At 42.7% G+C, this 20349-nt stretch overlaps 2 protein-coding genes across 2 annotated transcripts; both read right to left on the bottom strand.

Moving 5' to 3' along the window:
- Positions 1-1459: 1459 nt before the first annotated feature.
- LOC140221595 (uncharacterized) lies at positions 1460-2560 on the bottom strand. The gene is made up of 2 exons (XM_072291344.1): positions 2181-2560; positions 1460-2069 (listed from the first exon to the last, which is right to left on the bottom strand). The coding sequence occupies exons 1-2, from the start codon at positions 2558-2560 to the stop codon at positions 1511-1513; spliced, it is 939 nt and encodes a 312-aa protein (XP_072147445.1). The 3' UTR covers positions 1460-1510.
- Positions 2561-2916: 356 nt separating this feature from the next.
- Positions 2917-10462, bottom strand: LOC140221370 (disease resistance protein RGA2-like). Its single transcript, XM_072290913.1, has 3 exons — positions 9377-10462; positions 8490-8491; positions 2917-3709 (listed from the first exon to the last, which is right to left on the bottom strand). Exons 1-3 carry the CDS (start codon positions 10373-10375, stop codon positions 3034-3036), a joined length of 1677 nt encoding a protein of 558 aa, XP_072147014.1. The 5' UTR covers positions 10376-10462; the 3' UTR covers positions 2917-3033.
- Positions 10463-20349: the final 9887 nt, after the last annotated feature.

Here is a 20349-nt window from a genome sequence, read left to right as displayed (position 1 = left end):
CCAATAAATTCCAGAGATGCACAATGACGGACCTTGAGCTCTTGTAGTACTGGAACGCTCCACTTTTGCAGTTCAATGGATGGGATATGGTAGTTCAACAAAAGCTGACAAGCTAAGTGAACTGCACTTAATATCACCTCCGAGATTCCCAGAATTATCTAGCCCAAGAATCTTTAGGGACGGGGCCAACAGACATTGTGAGGTGATCTTTGGACAGTTGCACACCTTCAATTCTTCAAGGGAGGGAAAATACCATGTTTTTGTTGGTCTCAATTCTAGACTTTTGCAGTCTATGATTGGTAGTCTTTTTATTGCCGGTACGAAAGCTGGTGGCAAAAATTGTTCGAGACTTGCTAAATTTTCGCACTTTTCAATCACGACGTCAACAAGGGATGAAAAACTGTTGTCAACTAGCATGTTATCAGCTAGTACTTCAGGCATCTCATTTGGGTTTATGTGCTGCAAGTTCCTAGAAACTGATATGGTCTTTAAACTGTTGCAACCATAAAGCGAGAGTGATTTTAAGTTGCGCATGTTTTGTGGATGAGACCAGCTTGGAAGAGATTCACCTGGATACCCATCAACGGATTTTTTTTTAACTTGGACAACTACGGTACAATGTAATCTGAGCGTACACACAAATACACACATGTTCCTATGCGCACGCTAGACCTACGAACTATACACACACAACGTCCTTCCGAATATCGACGAAGTCGCGAAGCGCTTCAGGCACATCATAGTTACCATTATAGCTCTACGCATATATCCGAAACTTGTAGAATTAAATGTGGAAATAAATTGCGGTGCAACACCCCAGCTGTTCCCGTAGGGAATCACCCGGGCGGGTGTGCTCACCTAGAACGTCACCATCGCGCTTGCAAGCGCGTTTGCCCCATCGACGGACCTGGGCACCGCCAAAGCAGTGGATCTGCGTGTCGTCGTCGTCCACCAGTCCTCATCCTAGCGTCACGTACAGTTGTGGATGCCATCTCTCATTGAGCCGGCATGTCCTGCGCGCCTTCCTGCAATGGCGTCATCACCGTCACCGCACCTCCGCTTGACGCCGTCCATCAACCTACCTATCGCGCCCCCGCCTCAATACGCAGGGATCCGCCTCTCCGCGTCCGCGGGCGACGAGGATGAGGACCAAACGGACACATATTTCCGAACTGTAGTCTACCTCTACCATCGTCACCTGCAATGGTAAAGGAAAAAACATGACTTCCGAAGAAAAGCAAAGAATATGAATTGTTCTTAGTAAGTAATACTTCGACTTATATACTTTCAAGTTTGCTAGTTCCCATGATCTTTTTTCCAATACTGCCTTATAATACTAATGCCTAATGATACATTCAAATGACACTAATGGTAGTAGTTGAAGAAAGAATGTTACGGCATCTGTCTGAACATTGTGTAGAAGGGATTGGATGGTCTACATATATTGATATAGGGGTAATGTCAAAGTCCTCTTGAACTGATGTAGAGTTTGTATTTTGGGCCTATAAAATTAAGTGTTGTGCATATGGATGCGAGCAGTAGTAATAAGAAACATTGAAATCAAACAAGTGTAAGCCCACGTACCATCGAGGCAGACGACATTTATCTCACGGAAACCACTTTCGAACACAGGCTGCTTTAATTCCTTGAATTTTGGGCATCTTTCAATCCATACTTTCTCTATGCCTGCAATTGCTTTTGGTCCACCAACTGAGACAAGGTCTGGACAACCATGAATCTGCAATAGCCTGAGTGATGCCAGGTTACTGCTCCACATGTGGCCTGGAATAGACAGTTCTCCCTTACAATGATGCACCTTCATGAACATCAGGGATGCGAGGTTCTCTAGGCACCTCGGAAACCAGGCAGACAAATCCTCACAACCTAGTAACTCGAGGCTTTTGAGAGATGCGGGTAACTTCATCCCCTTTTGCCCATTGGGTAGTTGACAGTGCGAAATGAGCAAATCCGTAAGCAAAGGAAAACTCACATGGAGGTCATCAACGGTTTGCAATTTCGAGCAATTGGTGATGGTCAGTTCAGTGAGAGATGGGAATGTTCCAGCGCTGCTGCAGCCAACATGATGAGAAAGGTTACTGATGACTGGTTCTGATTTTCCAATAAAAGCAAGGGATCGACAGAATGTTATCTCTAATTTTTGTAGAGCTGGAAGATTCCACATTTGTAACTGAATCGACGTTGAATGCGATTGTGATATATGCAAGTAGGTTAGGGAGGAGCAATCGATATTGTCTGCCAGATTCCCACAGTCTTCTTTCAGCTCGAGCTTCTTGAGGGATGGAGCGTATAAACTTGACGAATTGATGTTTGGGCATGTGCAGACCTTCAGTTCTTCAAGGCAGCTCGAATGTCTAAAACTTGGTAGTGACACTAACCTGTGGCAATATTGGATCTCTATTATCTTGATTCCTGGCACATAAGCTGGATGCAGAAATTGTTCAATGCTTGATAAAGTATGGCACTTTCCAATGGTTAGTTTTGTAAGGGATGAGAAATTGCTTCCAATGTTGTCGTTATTGTCACCAACCACATCCGTCATGTGCACTGAACTCCTAGAGTATGTTATCTCATCTGATCTTAAGGAGCCTGACAAGTTTCGCGGCTCAAACCAGCAATGAAGGAATTCGCCCTCATAAAACCATAGGCTCAAAGAGGTGTCATGTCCCCGGTGATATTTAAGTGTCTGTGATTCGAATCTTTTTAAATTGATCATCTTACTTAAGTCACTGGGCAAGCATTCAAGCTTGCAATTCTTAGCATATAAGGCCTGCAAGTTGTAGAGATTACAGAATCCTGAAGGAAAGCTATTGAAAGTGCAGCTCCATGAAACTTCAAGGTATCGAAGGTGCTTCAAGTTGCTAATACTCTCTGGAAATTCTCTCATAGACGTGCAAAGAAAGACGCGTATGCACAGAAGTTCAGTACACCAGCGATCCATCACAGATGCTAAAGCCATACTCCTTATAGACTTGTTGCAAAGTAGAGTGCGAAGCTTTTTGTACCTGGATAGACTCAACAAGTTGTCCCTGTCAATCTTCGTGCTAGAGAGTATTGATAGATGACGAACGCTTGGGGGGATTTTCTGAAAATCACTCTGAACTTTATTGTGAAGCATTCATCCTTTGAGACTAGTTGGGCCATATCATGGATAAGGTCATGGATCACATATGTACCGCGATGTTTCTCAAAGAAGGACCGATTTACAAGGTCATAAAAGTACCGATGGTCAATATTTTCAATTGGAATGTCACCTCGAGGTTCCACAAAGCCTTCTGCTATCCAAATTTCAGCTAAACTTCGCTTTTGAAATTTGTAGTCTTTAGGATAGACTGCACAAAATGAGAAGCATCTCTTCAAGTGGAGTGGTAAATATATATAGCTCAACCGAAGAGCCGGCAAAATGTCAGTCTCCTCTTGTTCCAGATCCCACAGTTCACTATTAAGTATATTTTCCCAGTGTGTAGTGTCGATGCTAATTTGCAATAGTCGACCAACAGTTTTGGCAGCCAAAGGAGAACCCATCAGTTTAGGTAGTATGTTTCTACCAATACGCTCCAACTCTGGTTCAATCTGAGAGCTATTTAATCCAAACACAGAATGTTTAAAGAAATCCCAAAAGACATCGTCCTTCAAACCTTCCAATTTAATGGGATCCATTGTGTGCACTCTATCAGCGACGTTTTGAGACCTAGTGGTTGTTGGATATATAAGCACTTTTAGTTTTAATTTAATCTAGAAATAAATCATGAATACGATGAACAGATAGCAGATTAAATTAGACATGTCTACGCAAGATCTAGACAAGTCTATCATTGCAAATAGAATCACACATTCTACCATACTATCTAGTGCTATCAGACTGCAACAGATCATAATAGCTAGTATGGAAGACATAATTTGAGATAAGAGATCGTACGTTTCTTTCTTGATAAAGACCGGCTCCTGGACGACTACCGGGTACAGCAGGCGACAACGATCAGCAGCCTGACGTTGTTCGCGACGACGAGTGACGCCCGAGCGACGAAGAGGTAGACGAGCCGTGGTGAAGAAGTCGACGAAGAACTTGACGAAGCGGAGGAAGCGATCGAGCAGTCGCGCAGAGCGCTTCCTAAAAACCTTATTCGCCCTCTCCCGGTGCAGGATCGTTGAAGACGACAGTTCCGGAGACCTGCTCTCCCAATCGCCGGTGCACGCCGACAATCGGGATGGAGTAGACTACGGTGGCGGCGCAGCAGCGAGAGGAAGCAAAAACCTAACTAGTACAGACCACCTTAGGGATACCCTAACCTGGGGGCCTTCCCGTATAGTAGTCTATATTGCATCTTTTTCATGAGGGAGATGGTCCATATATATAGGGAGGAAAAGCCCCAACACCCTCATCTATTATCAATATGGGACTAATAGATGGTGTACCCCCTCTTTACGCTAATGGGCCTTTGAGATTTATTTGAAATTCTGAAATTACTTATGGACTAGGCCCATTATTTCAACAATCCCCCACCAGATCTCAAATGCCCATCAGAGATTTTGCCTGTTTCTCACTGCTGTTTATATACTAGTGTTTCAGCGAGGACTGTTAAGTTGAACTCTCGCCTAGAGCTTCAAGCTACATTCATCCACAACTTGAACAATGGACTAAGTCTTGAATGGCAAGTTTTGTGCGAACAAGTTTCACTCAAAGTCGGGACTAGTACCTGGCTGCCTGTAGCCTACCCCGCGGGTGGGGCATATAGGTCGTACCCCCTGGTCTCTTCATGAGATTAATAGAGATCACCCAAGTCTCACAGACTGCGACCTTACAACAGTCGGGCTCATATAGGTATATTTTTCCAAGATGTTCTGCAGGGCAACATCTTTGCTAATTAAAGCCAACAAAATATATTAAGGCAGTAACCAGCCTGCCATGCAGTGGTTTGAGAGTGTTGCATCATTTCTCGAGTAGGTTAGTAGGATACTCTCATGCTATCCCATGGCTTGTTCTTCCCAGATCCTACTTCACGGGATCTCCGATCACATAGGTTGGGTTACCACCATGGTGTAGCTCATATGGGTCTCATACCTATCTCCTTTGATGCATTGTCTATCACATTACGTGATAGCCCCTTAGTGAACTGATCTGCCAAGTTCTTATCAGTTGAGATGTAATCCACTGATATTACTCCGGAGTTTCTCATTTTCCTGACAGATTTTAGACGTCTCTTAACGTGTCTTGATAACTTCATATTGTTCTTAGAATTGTTCACTTTGACTATCAGCGTTTGATTGTCACAATTCATAAGTATTGCCGGCATAGGTTTCTCGACAATAGGCAAGTCCATCAAGAGTTCACGTAGCCAATCAGCCTCAACTGTGGCTGTATCTAATGCTGCAAGTTCTGCTTCCATGGTAGACCTCGTTAAGATAGTCTGTTTGGATGACCTCCATGAAACAGCACCACCACCAAGAGTGAAGACGTATCCACTTGTGGCATACAGTTCATCAGCATCAGATATCCAATTTGAATCACTATAGCCTTCCAGCACCGCAGGATACCCGGAGTAGTGAATTCCGTAATCCATAGTACCAACTAAATAGCGCATGACTCGCTCAAGCGCACGCCAATGATCATCTCCCGGATTAGAGGTAAACCGGCTCAGTTTGCAAACAGCATATGAGATGTTAGACCTAGTAGCACTGGCTAGATACATAAGTGATCCAATAATCTGAGAGTATCTTAATTGGTCTCTACCAATTCTCTTGTTTTTCCGAAGTATCAAGCTCGGATCATAAGGTGTGGGAGAAGGCTTACTGTCCTTGAAGCCAAACCGGCTCAAGACCTTTTCCACATAATGAGATTGCGTGAGAGTAATCCCATTCTCTCCTTTGATCAACTTGATATTCAGAATTACATCAGCCTCTCCCAGATCTTTCATGTCAAAATTTTGGCACAGAAATGACTTGACCTCTTTAATCACGTCAAGATTTGTACCAAAGATCAGTATGTCATCAACATACAAGCACAATATAACTCCCTCACCCCCACCATGGCGGTAGTACACACATCTATCAGACTTATTGACAGAAAAGCCTGTTGATATGAGTGTAGTATCAAATTTCTCATGCCATTGCTTAGGTGCTTGTTTCAGGCCATACAAAGATTTCAGCAATTTACACACCTTGTTCTCTTGACCCTTTATTACAAACCCATCAGGCTGATTCATATAAATTTCCTCATCCAACTCTCCATTAAGGAAAGCTGTCTTAACATCTATCTGATGGACGAGAAGACCATGTGAGGCAGCAAGGGAAAGTAATACTCGAATACTGGTCAATCTCGCAACAGGTGAGTAAGTGTCGAAGAAATCTTCGCCTTCTTTCTGGGTATAACCCTTAACCACAAGTCGAGCCTTGTACTTATCAATAGTACCATCAGGCCTAAGCTTCTTTTTGAATACCCACTTGCAACCCACAGGTTTACAACCATACGGTCGATCAACAACCTCCCAAGTTCCATTAGAAAGAATAGAGTCCATCTCACTATGGATAGCTTCTTTCCAATCATCTGCATCTGGAGATGCAAATGCCTCTGAAATAGTCTTAGGAGTATCGTCTACGAGATAGACAGTGAAATCATCACCAAAAGACTTTGCAGTTCTTTATCTCTTGCTCCTCTTAGGAGCTTCACTGTTAACCTCCTCATGAACTGGCTTAAGTATTTGTTCAGCATGATCAGGAAGCACAGTAGGTTCAGGAGTTGTCTCAGCAATCATATCAGAAGATAGTCTAGACATACTATGCAATTGTTTCATAGGAAATATATTCTCAAAGAAAGTAACATCACGAGACTCCATCAAGGTATTAACATGAACATCAGGCACCTCTGATTTAACCACTAAAAATCTATAGGCTATGCTATGATGAGCATATCCCAAAAAGACACAATCCACAGTTTTAGGTCCCAACTTACGTTTCTTGTTGATTGGCACACTAACTTTGGCCAAGCAACCCCAAGTGCGTAAGTATAAAAGTGATGGTTTTCTTCCAATCCATTCTTCATAGGGAGTTTTCTCCTTATTCTTCATGGGTACTTTATTCAGGACATGACATGAAGTCAATATAGTCTCCCCCCACCATGCCTTAGATAATCCACTGGTGTCTAACATGGCATTCACCAAGTCAGTCAAAGTGCGATTCTTTCTTTCGGCAACCCCGTTTGATTGGGGCGAATAGGGAGGCGTCCTCTCATGTACAATACCATGTTCTTCACAGAACAAGTCGAAATCATTAGAGAAATACTCACCACCACGATCAGACCTAATTCTCTTGATCTTTTTCTCAAGTTGATTCTCAACTTCAGCCTTATAGATTTTAAAGTAATTAAGAGCCTCATCTTTCGTTTTCAATAAATATACATAGCAATATCTAGACGCATCATCTATCAAAGTCATGAAATATCTTTTTCCACCTTTGGTCAACACACCATTCATCTCGCATATATCAGAATGAATTAGTTCAAGTGGTGCCAAGTGTCTCTCCTCTGCCACCTTGTGAGGTTTTTGAGATTGCTTAGATTGCACACAACTATGGCACTTAGAACCTTTGATAATGGAAAAAATTGGAATTAAACACAGGCTGGAAAGTCGAGACATAGAACCAAAATTCAGATGATATAAACGTGAATGCCAAACACTAGCATCACTCTCATTAATACCATCACAAATATAGTTCACAGATTTATTGCAATAATCTGAAAGGGAAAAGCGGAACAAGCCTCCGCACTCATAGCCTTTACCAATAAATTGTCCACTCTTAGACACGATAATTTTATTAGACTCAAACACTACCTTAAAACCATCCCTACAGGTGTGGGAGAAGGCTTATTGTTCTTGCCCTTGCCCTTGCCACCATTGCCATTGTGATGTGATTGGTGCACCATATTGGCACTGGTCTGACCCTCAACAGCATTAGATCGTCCATCTTTAGCCCGAGCTTTCTCCTCAACATCAAGAGACGCAATCAAGTCTGAAACAGAAATTTCTGTCCTCTTGTGTTTGAGAGAAGTGGCGAAATCCCTCCAGGATGGAGGTAACTTGGCAATAATGCCCCCAACCACAAACTTGTCGGACACGACAATCTTTAGCAGATCGAGTTCCTTCACCATGCACTGTAATTCATGAGCCTGAGCGACTACAAATTTTTCGTCAACCATCTTGTAGTCATGATACTGCTCAATGATGTACAGTTCAGTGCCAGTATCTGAGCCACCGTAGTTGGCAGTCAGATCGTCCCACAACTCCTTTGCGATCGTGTGATGAAGGTACACATCCTGCAGATGTTCTGCAAGTGTACCAATCACAGCGCCCAAGAAGATTGTGTTGGCTTCTGAATATTCTTTCTCCTTTTCAGGAGAGAGAACCCCTTCCGGCTTGCCATTGGACACCCAGAACACCTTCATGGTAGTAAGCCATAGCGTGGCTTTCACCTGCCACCTCTTGAAGTGCACGCCAGCAAACGGTGTTGGCCTCAGTGCATCAAGAAATCCAGCCATAAAACTAAAGTGCCTATAATAAGGTTTTTGGATTGTTGGATATATAAGCACTTTTAGTTTTAATTTAATCTAGAAATAAATCATGAATACGATGAACAGATAGCAGATTAAATTAGACATGTCTACGCAAGATCTAGACAAGTCTATCATTGCAAATAGAATCACACATTCTACCATACTATCCAGTGCTATCAGACTGCAACAGATCATAATAGCTAGTATGGAAGACATAATTTGAGATAAGAGATTGTACGTTTCTTTCTTGATAAAGACCGGCTCCTGGACGACTACCGGGTACAGCAGGCGACAACGATCAGCAGCCTGACGTTGTTCGCGACGACGAGTGGCGCCCGAGCGACGAAGAGGTAGACGAGCCGTGGTGAAGGAGTCGACGAAGAACTTGACGAAGCGGAGGAAGCGATCGAGTAGTCGCGCAGAGCGCTTCCCAAAAACCTTATTCGCCCTCTCCCGGTGCAGGATCGCTGAAGATGACGGTTCCGGAGACCTGCTCTCCCAATCGCCGGTGCACGCCGACAATCGGGATGGAGTAGACTACGGTGGCGGCGCAGCAGCGAGAGGAAGCAAAAACCTAACTAGTACAGACCACCTTAGGGATACCCTAACCTGGGGGCCTTCCCGTATAGTAGTCTATATTGCATCTTTTTCATGAGGGAGATGGTCCATATATATAGGGAGGAAAAGCCCCAACACCCTCATCTATTATCAATATGGGACTAATAGATGGTGTACCCCCTCTTTACGCTAATGGGCCTTTGAGATTTATTTGAAATTCTGAAATTACTTATGGACTAGGCCCATTATTTCAACAGTGGTAACCATTATCATACTCCCATGGAGTACATTTTTAAGAGGTACACAGAACCTCTCCCAACACTGTCCATTTTTCTTCAATGCATCATCCCACATGTCGTCAAGGACAAGTAACAATCTTTTTGTTTTCAGTTTAATAGCGAGAGAATTCTGAAGAGAATTTAAGTTGTCCTTCACCGCGTCTCTTTTAGAATATGATTGTATGGCCTCTTTAGTTAACCTCTTCACATCAAAGTCATCTGAGACGCAAATCCATATGATCAGGTCAAAATGAGATTTCACTTGTGGATGATTGCAAATATTTTGGGCCAGTGTAGTCTTTCCGACGCCCCCAAGTCCAACTATTGGCAAAACAGAAAAGTTTGTTATTATTGTTTCGTTATTTCCATGGATATTATTAACTTGGTTGCTTGCTGACTCAACAATTGCACTTCTTCTCTTGCGTTTGGAATTAGTCCTGCCACATTTTGCAGGTACGCCAAGACATTTAATAACCTGCTTCACTTCCTCCTCGCGTCCAAATATCTTTGTCTCAGTGGGAAAAGAACTGGTCTCAGGCCTGACCGCTTTGTCAAACCGTGGAGACACCTGACGTAATAAGCCCATATCCTTGAGGTCGCTAGAACGATTAGTGAGCCTTTTATGGATATCAGTCACCTTGTTGAAGCGACCTCGAGTGACACTGCGAAAGAAGTCAATGTAAGGCTGCACTGAGGTAGCATTGCCCTCTGCTGACACCTTCAACTCATACCATGCAAACTCATCAATGAGGTCCTCCGCCTCATAAACTGCATCCTTGAGCTTTTCAAGGAGCTTTGCCACACACTGTTCGTGGTTTCTCCATTCTGCTAGATCAATGAGGCCGTACACTACTGGTAGAGTATCCCTAAGGTCTCTGAGGTCGCTCTGCAACTGCAGCACCTCATCTTCTTGAAGTGCCTGTTCCTGTGAATCACTCCGTGAGTGCAGTTCAACATCTTCTTGGTGGCTTTGCATATTTGTTGCATTCCATCGTGAGCGCACTGATGAGACAGCAGATCTAACCTGTTGGAACAAACTAACACACTCATTGATTCCACTAATCACTCCTATGGTTGGCGGAAGAATGTCCATTGAATTCTGAAGAATTAGTTTCGTCCTGTGGGCATATAATGGAAACATTGAGCATTGAGGGATATATCTTGTATTACAAATAATGGTAAAGGTATAAATACAATAAACCAGCTACTGCTGCAACTAATTTGTAAACGCGCTATATTGGTTTCATAGAAGTGTAGCCACATTGGAGCTTAGTTTATACATGGATAATCCATTGTCCAGTTTGGAGAGAATAGTTGAGCAGTATGCGATGGAAAACCAATTCCAGTTTGCGGGTATTAGGATTATTAGACATTCTACGTTATGAACTTCTGTTAAATAGAGGCATCACAAGGGGGCGTAGAGTGATCAAAGCTGTTAGGAATAACACTTGTATTAATAACAGGGGCACTAGACCCATATATATATATATAGGTATAGGGAGGGGGAAATTGTGGCGGAACCGCCCAACTTAAACTGACTTAAGTGTGCCTAATTGCTGTCAAAACAACAATTATTCATAACACACTTAAAAACAGTTTAAATCCGGTAGTCCGTCAAGGATTCTGTTCACAGAACTCCTTGAAAACCTCCACGGTGTGTTTCATAGCCATACATCAGGATCGCTTCCACGATGGGATAGCATCAACAAACATTACGTTTTTACATACATAACAGAGGTACGATTTATTACAAACCATAGATTGAAGAAACTTAACAGTGCAAGTTAAACCATTGCTAAGAGTTTAAAATATAACACAGTCCGGGGTAAGTAATTAAACATCTAAGTTTATTCTAGGGTATCATAAGACTCATAAAATACCCTAGTTCTTCGGTGCTTCCTCCTCGCGGGTCCCTGCTGGGTTTCTGAAAACAACAACAAAGGATCCCCTGAGTACGAAGTACTCAGCAAGTCTGACCCGTCTAACCAATATAATTAATATGGATACCCTTTATGATAGCTTTATGGTGTACTGGCTGACTCACATTTTGTAGAAAGAGCTTACTATAAGTGGAACCTTAGTTTTGTCTTTTATTTCAGATTGAGTTTGTTACCTGATCCGTCTAGATGATGAAAAAAATATTTTAGCAACCAGATGGAACTAAGTCATACAACATATTTATCCGAAAGCAACGGTTCCCTTCTCTTTGTTACACTACGATGCTTAAGCAATGATCAAGTGCATTCATATCCGAGAATTGCGGCGATCCGGACCGATTTTTACATCCTGCAGGAGATACCCGACCACCAGCCATGTACAACTGTCCGGGTTGCACATAACGACCTTTCGACTAGAGGTACCCAACGATCGGAAATATGACTACTCGAACCCAGGGCCGCACCCCCACATGGAATCCCACGTCTGGCGATCTCCATTGTGAGTTTCAGGCTACGCCCTGCCCTTCCACTGCACGCCAAGCACGGGTACGAAATATTTCCGATCAGAGAGCCAACTAATCTACCAGGCTTGCTGGTTCCCACATAGCAGTAAGCAACCAGGTAGTATCACTTGATCACGGGTTAAAACAACGATCGGTCCTTAATCAAATTAATCGAATAGACGGAACTACGGAACTCAAGACTCCTATCTTGATTCCCTCTAACCTTCCGTCTATTCTTTTTCAAAACAGGTCATTTCTCTACTATATCTATGTATGACAATGTTATCTTAGGTGGCTGAGTACCATAGGTACTCAGGAATGGTGAAGGAAGCGCGACTATGCTTGATGAAGCAGAGGTTACTTACTAATTATTGAACAAGTGGCAAAGATGTCCTTAATGACAAGGTTGGATTGTGCATAAAAGTAAGGTTTCAATCAACTCCTGGACCTAATGCATTCATAAGGAAATAACCAATAGATGGACACATGAAATAATAGCTCCAAAGTAGATAGGCATAGATGCACCGGGGCTTGCCTGGATCTGTAAAAATGTTAGTGTTGCCCGACTGTTCGGCTTCACAAGGAATCAACTCGACAATTTCCTCAAACTCCGAAGGTTCTTCAGAGATTTCCAGAAATTCCACTTCGGGAGCTTCAGTGCCTATGATAAAGCGTATGCATGAGTCAGAGATGCAACTTTTTAAGTACAGGACTTTACAACTCCTTTCATGATAAAGTAGCAAGCCAATAATGACTTAGACAACTTAACTTCATGATAAAGTTGCAAGCCAACCAAACTCTACCCATAACGTTTAACTCACGATCTTAAACTCCCTTAATTAAACTCATTTTAGACTTTTCCTTTTATTTTTGAAAAGCATTTGTAATAATTCTAATGTAAAAGAAAATGTAGAACTATAGATTAACATTTATTTAATTAAAACATTAATTAGAATTTTATTTATTCATAAAGTTCAAGCATTTATTTAAATATTTTAAGAAAAAGTAAATACTTAAATCTTTATCTTTTTAAAGGCAAGCCTTTTCTTTTTATTTTTAAAAAGTATTAAACATATTTTCTAACCCTATCTCCTAATTACTATAGATTATGGTTAATTTGTAATTAGAAAAGCATTAATTCATTTTTTATATATTTTGAAATTATTAAGCATTTATTTAATATCCTTAATTAAAGCACTTAAATAAATACCAAAAAGGTTTATATAAGAAAATAAGTTTTAACAATTTTAATGTGTAAAGGAGATTAAAACAAACCTAAAGGAATTTATTTCACTATTTTTGGGTACCTATACAATTTATAGTGAAATAAAAAGTGTAACAGGTAATTAAAGCTATTTTTAAAATTAACAATCCAAACTTTATCCGGAAAAACCCTGAAAAAACTTTTTCTACCGGGCCTCTTTTACCCACCCTCACAGATTCGTGGGCCCCTTGGGCCGGCCCCTCCCTCTATTTTCTTTTAACCGGCACCCCCCCTCTAGCGGCTGACAGGCGGGCCCCCTTGGTCAGGGGCTTCTTCTTCCCCTGACCAGGGTCACGCGCACGCCGGCGGGGTAAAGCGGGGTGGGCCCCGGCCAACGGCGGCTCGCCGGCGGCCGAGCCGGCCGGGGCGGCGGCGCCCAGGCCAGGCGCGCCCGCGCCCACCGCCAGCTCGCCGGGAGGCGGCCCGAGCCAGCCCCTCCACGGGCGGCCGCGGCCTGGCCGCCGGCCGGCCCTGGCGATGCACGGAGGCGGCACGAGGACGACCAGCGGCGCACCCTATGGCGTCTATACGACCCAAACATCCCCTAAACCTGACTATATGAGTGAAAGAAGGGGTGGCGCGGAGGGCTCACCGAGAGGAGCAATGGTGGTGGCGGCGGACAGAAAAGTGCGGCCGGTGTGGCTTGCCGGCACGGAAATGGAAAATGGATGTGTGTGAGGTGTTGGGGAGGTGCTAGTAGAGTTTCGGGTGGCAGGAATTGCGACGAGGAGCGGCGGGGTAGTGGAATTGGCGGCGGCGGCGCTACTGCTCTGCTTGGGTTGCTCGGGTGGAAAAAGGCGGCAGGCAAACGGATGAGGCGGGAGCGGTATATATACAAATTTTTCACCGCGTGCATGACGGCCACCTCGACAGCTCACGGGTGTGTGTGGCGCGGATGAAGTCATCGCGCTGGCCGGCGGGCAGAAGTGCCGGCGGCGGCACGGCTCCTGCTCGGTTCTGATCTTTTTGTTTTCCTCTTATCCTTTCCCCCCGACATGTTCAGGCCTCATTTACTCAACCCTTTTGATCTCAACTCGCAAAACTCCTTTAAGTAAACTTGTAGAGCAGTCCAAGTACTCCATTTGATAGATTAACCTCTAACCGAAATAAGCACCCTAAGATCGAGATTTTGGAGCTCAAAGTTTCTGTCAGCATGGACTGTTACTGAACTTTATTGGTTCAGTTTCGACAGTCCTAAACGTGGTCATTTACCCTTCTTTGGCACCAATTTCAGTAGCCCAAATGTATTCCATATAGGCCAACCACTACCTATTCGTGCTCTACAACCATCAAGGATTCCATTTTGCACAAGAAACTATATAACCTTTGCACTGGATTTTTCTGAAATTCGCTCCAAACATTGCTAGTCAACACTGTTTTCAGACTTAGAATTTATGCAACTCAAGAGTTGGCCGAAATAGTTATAGTGCTGACTTTGAGTTTTGATTTAAATTTGATTCTTTCGCTATCCCTGAGCAACAACACCTTATTAAACATGTCCAAGGATCATACTTCACCACTGTTTAGTTGCCTTCACTCACTTACTTGAAAAATTGGGCAGAATTCAAGTTCCAAAATGGATACTCATCATGTTTTTCTGAATTTCCTGTTTTCGGATAGTGAATAGTACTTATTTGGTTTTGATTTTTAGTTGCATTTCTTAAGGAGTTAGGGACTTAATTTAATGCCTAAATTCATCCCCTTAAGTTCTAAACTTTCCCAGGCCTCCACTTCATATTTTTGGCAAATTTTTCCGAATTTAAATCTCCAAATTGCAAATTTGGTCGAATTCGACTCAAATTCGATTTTTGACTCAAATCACCTTCCTTTAATCCAAATTTCACCCTTACTACTTGATGTCATACTTGAGGTGTCATTAACAGTGGGTGTTACAATCTCTCCCCCTTAAAAGAATCTCGTCCCGAGATTCCCAAGTGCTAAAGTCTCGACTGGAGAATGGAAAGGAAACTGCGTCGTACCGACATCTTTCATAATTCTTCATAAAAAGAGTTGGGATGGTTGTTGGTTGCTGACTGTTCACTTCATTTCTAACCTTCCTAAACAACTCGGGATATCTAGATTCTAAAATTTCTGCTTGTTCCCATGTGGCTTCGTCTTGGGTGTGATTTTTCCATTGCACCTTATAAAATTTGATACTCTTAGTACGAGTATCTCTAGTCTTCTGATCCAAAATTTTCATGGGCGTTTCTTCATAAGTTAGATCTGGTTCTAGTTCTACTTCCAGATCTTCCAATATTTCTTCTTCTGGGACCCTCAAGCATTTCTTAAGTTGTGATACATGAAATACATCATGTATGGAAGCAAGTTGGTCCGGTAATGAAAGTTTATATGCTACTGGCCCTTTTCGTTCCAGAATTTCATAAGGACCAATATATCTTGGAGCTAACTTTCCTTTGACTCCAAATCGGTGTATTCCCTTCATCGGAGATACCTTGAGATATACAAAGTCTCCAACACCAAACTCCAAAGATGTTCTTCTTTTATCCGAATAACTTTTCTGTCGGGACTGAGCTATTTCAAGATTTTTACGAATTTTCTGAACCTTTTCTTCAGCTTCGATGACTAGATCTGGTCCCAAATGTGCTCTTTCTCCTGGTTCCGACCAATTTAAAGGTGTTCTACACCTGTGACTGTATAATGCTTCATAAGGTGCCATTTGTATACTAGCTTGGTAGCTATTGTTGTAGGAGAATTCTGCCAGAGGTAAACATTCATCCCATTTCTTCGAAAAGGTAAGAGCACAGGCTCGAAGCATATCTTCTAAGATTTGGTTCACTCTTTCTGTCTGGCCATCAGTCTGTGGATGGTAAGCGGAGCTCTTAATAAGGGTAGTTCCCATTGTCTCATGCAATTGTTCCCAGAATCTAGAGATAAATTGGGAACCCCGATCAGAGACAATTGTCTTGGGTACTCCATGTAAACATACTACCCGCGACATATAGAGTTCCACGTAAGCCGGCATACGATAAGTGGTTTTGACAGGAACAAAATAAGCTGACTTAGTGAGTCGATCCACGATAACCCATATGGAATCATACCCCCTTGAGGTAGTAGGCAATCCCACTATAAAATCCATGGAGATGTCTTCCTACTTCCATTTAGGAATGGTTAGGGGTTGCAATAAGCCAGCTGATTTCTGATGTGTGGCCATCACCCTTCGGCATGTATCACATTCAGATACATACTTGGCTATTTCCCTCTTCATTCTTGTCCACCAAAATCGTTGCTTCAAGTCTTGATACATCTTAGTACTTCCAGGGTGGATAGAAAATCTTGACAAATGAGCTTCGTCTAGGATCTTCTTTCTCAGGTCCATCTTCTTGGGTACTACTATTCGATTTTTGAAATAGAGCACCCCTTTTTCATTCTGGGTGAAACAAGTAACATTACCTTGGCTTACTCGTTCTCGAAGTATTGTCATTCCCTTATCTTTTCTCTGGGCTTGTTCTATTTCTTCCTTTAAGGTATCGTACAAGATGAGATTATGCAGGGTGCCTTGCATTATCATTCCTAAATTCAAATCTTCTAACTCTTCACACAACGTCTTAGCATTTGGTTGAATCATAATGCAGTGACATTGAGTTTTTCTGCTTAGGGCATCGGCTACCACATTAGCTTTACCCGGATGATAGTGAATCTCCAACTTATAATCTTTGATCAGTTCCAGCCATCTTCTTTGCCTCATATTCAAATCTGACTGGGTAAATATGTACTTCAAACTCTTATGATCAGTAAAAATATGATAATCACTACCCAAAAGATAATGTCTCCATATCTTCAATGCATGAACCACGGCAGCCAGTTCTAAATCATGGGTAGGATAATGCTCTTCATGACGCTTCAATTGTCGTGAAGCATAAGCAATGATTTTTCCTTCTTGCATAAGAATACATCCTATCCCAATTCCTGAGGCATCACAGTAAACATCAAAAGGTTTCTCTAAATTGGGTTGGGCTAACACCGGTGCTGTGGTTAACAGCTTTTTCAACAATTGGAAAGATTCTTCACATTCAGAAGTCCACTTAAATTTCACTTCTTTCTTTAGTAACTTGGTAATTGGTTTAGAGATCTTAGAGAAGTTTGGAATAAATCTTCGGTAATATCCGGCCATTCCAAGAAAACTTCTTACTTCATGAACAGTTGTTGGTGATTTCCAATCCATTATGTCCTTGACCTTTCCAGGATCCACTTCAATTCCTTTTTCGGACAAAACGTGCCCGAGGAATGGAACCTTCTTTAGCCAAAACTCACACTTACTAAACTTGGCATATAATCGGTGCTCCCGAAGTCTATCCAAGACAACACGCAGATGCCACGCATGTTCTTCTTCACTTTTTGAAAATACTAGGATATCATCAATAAAGACTACCACAAATTTATCCAGTTCTGGCATGAATACTGAGTTCATGAGATACATGAAGTGGGCTGGGGCGTTTGTTAAACCGAAGGACATGACCAAGTATTCATATAACCCATACCTGGTCGAGAATGCTGTTTTAGGAATGTTTTCAGGTTTAATCTTGATCTGATGATATCCAGACCGAAGGTCAATCTTAGAAAAGATTTTGGCTCCAGCTAATTGGTCAAATAACAAGTCAATCCGTGGCAACGGATACTTGTTCTTAACAGTTACAGCATTCAAAGGACGGTAGTCCACACATAGTCTTAGAGTATTATCCTTCTTCTTAACAAAAAGTGCAGGACAGCCCCAGGGTGAAGTACTAGGCCGAATAAAACCCTTATCCAACAATTCTTGCAATTGAGCTTTCAATTCTGCTAGTTCTTTAGGTGGCATCCGGTATGGCCTCCTAGAAATAGGAGCAGTGCTAGGTTCTAATTCAATGGTGAATTCTACCGCTCTATCAGGCGGCAAACCTGGAAGATCCTCAGGAAACACATCTGCATACTCATTAACTACTGGGATGGAGTCTAGAGTCACGGCTCTGGTCTTATTAACCATTTGGTCCAAACATGGACGAGTGGGTAATTGGAGGTTGAATGGATGTCCTTGTGAGTCTTTTAAGCTAATGGTTCGACTGAACACATCAATCTGAACCTTATGTTGTTTCATCCAATTAACTCCCAAAATAATATCTATTCCCTGTCCTTCCAAAATTAAAGGATTTGCACCCACTTTCCATCCCTCTAAATTTAAGACCACTTCACGAGCAACTTGATTGGTATTTTGGGTGGCTCCAATAGCTTGTATAGTATAATTAGTGTTGACTGTGTATACTTCCATTTGGTGTTGCTTCACAAAGTTCTTACTTATAAAAGTATGCGAAGCGCCCGAATCAAATAAAACCATGGCAGGATGATCGTTGATAGAGAACATACCTGCTAGGATAGGCTCACCCTCCGGAATTTCCTCAACATTCATATAATGAACCCTCCCAGTCTGGGTGTTCACAAACTTCTTCCGGATGAATTTCTGACCCACACCTTGGCCCGAAGTCTGAGCCTTTACATTTGTATTCCCTCCAGCCTTGGGAAAATGGCAATCACGGGCAAAGTACCCTGGCCTTCCACAATTAAAGCAAACCAGTTGACTTCCCGTAGGAGTGGGGTTACAGAACCCGGAAGCTGGTGCACTCATTGGGCGAGGTGTATTCATGGGGCTCCTGGCAATCCAAGGTTGGGGTGGCCTCTGCTGGAATGAAGGCCAGTATGTTGGTCGAGGAGGACCTCGATAGATTACCTTCATCCTTTGGGAAGCACCTTCCGATGTCCCGGGAGGAATATTTTTCCTCTTTAGAAATTCTTCTTTCTTCATAGTCTCATCCAGGATTCTCATTTTCTCTTCGGCGGTAATCGCCACACTTACCACAGCACTATAATCAGCGAAGGTGCAGGTAGATAACTTCTCCTGCATCCTTGCATTAAGCCCTCGAAGATAGCAATCTCTCTTCTTAGATTCCGTATTCACATGCTCTGGGGCATATTGGGCCAAATGGTCAAACTCATGAGTGTACTCCAGTACACTTCGACCTCCCTGTTGAACCCTTAGAAATTGTTCTAGCATCATCCGTAAAACTCCCTCAGGTATGAACTGAGTACGGAAAGCATTCTTGAAATCTCCCCAAGTAATCTCCCTTCCTATGGGTTGCTTTGCTAAATAACTGGTCCACCAAGTTCCGGCAGGGCCTTGCAGTTGGAGTCCAGCAAACTCCGCCTTCTGTACTTCCGTGCAATGCAGGATCACACGAAACTTTTGCTCCAGTGTCTGGAGCCATTCATTCGCTTGCAGTGGGTGTTCAGCTTTTTGAAAGATAGGGGGACGAGTTTCCAAGAACTGGGTGTAAGTCACACCCTGCTCTGGATCCCTTTGACCACCTACATGCCCTGTGTTCTGAGCAATCCTCTGAAGCAGCCGGGCTTGCTTAGCCCCAGAATTCACTAGGCTGGCAATAGCATCGGCCAGCGTTGGAGCTCGTGGTGGAATTTCATCATTGGCCCCCATCCCGGAAGCATTGGGTCCCTTAGGATCCGACATTCTGCCAAGAAGTTGTACAAAAATCCATTAAACTTTTGCTCCCATCCACTTATATGTCATATCTTCAAAATTCTATGTGCATACATTAGAACAACATTTGAAACTAAATTCCTCAAACTTCAGCATAAACCACCAAAATCCAGGTATATTTGGAATGAAGTCCTCCCATAGTATTATAGTGAAGTTGGTTGCATCAAAAGAGTCTATATCTATTTCATCTTTCTTGGTACTTTCTTCTTTGGTCCCATATTTGTACCGGCCCTGACCACGTTTTACTTTCTAACGCACAGAACGGGTTCTAGGTCTAACAACACTCACCAAACCCAAAAGTTTTTAAAACATGCGATGCAATTATGATGCAACGATTCCTACGTACTTTCAGACTCATATACACACTCGTAGAAAAATTGGTGGCATCGTAATCTCTCTCTAATAATATACTACCGAATACTAGCGACACGCAGCAAACAGTTAGCATCTGCAAAACAATCCACCCATTAATACTATTGCCACCTAAGACTCACGTTTTCTTTATTTAAAGTAGAGCCTCCATTTTTAAATAGTAATATCTGTTGATTATCCCAACCTACGGCTCTGATACCAGCTGTGGCGGAACCGCCCAACTTAAACTGGCTTAAGTGTGCCTAATTGCTGTCAAAACAACAATTATTCATAACACACTTAAAATAGTTTAAATCCGGTAGTCCGTCAAGGATTCTGTTCACAGAACTC

The sequence above is a fragment of the Setaria viridis genome, chromosome 1 (assembly GCF_005286985.2).
Source record: "Setaria viridis chromosome 1, Setaria_viridis_v4.0, whole genome shotgun sequence".
In the NCBI taxonomy this organism is placed as follows: Eukaryota; Viridiplantae; Streptophyta; class Magnoliopsida; order Poales; family Poaceae; genus Setaria; species Setaria viridis.
The sequence above is the reverse complement of the archived record's forward strand: the minus strand, read 5'-3'. Positions and strand labels throughout refer to the sequence as shown.

Bases quoted from the DNA above. Each gene is read 5' to 3' on its own strand.
- LOC140221595 (XM_072291344.1), bottom strand. From the start codon at position 2,560: ATGACGGATGTGGTTGGTGACAATAACGACAACATTGGAAGCAATTTC. The intron at 2,070-2,180 runs GTGGAATCTTCC...TGTTGGCTGCAG, and splicing joins ACGTCGATTCAGTTACAAAT to CAGCGCTGGAACATTCCCAT.
- LOC140221370 (XM_072290913.1), bottom strand. From the start codon at position 10,375: ATGCAAAGCCACCAAGAAGATGTTGAACTGCACTCACGGAGTGATTCA.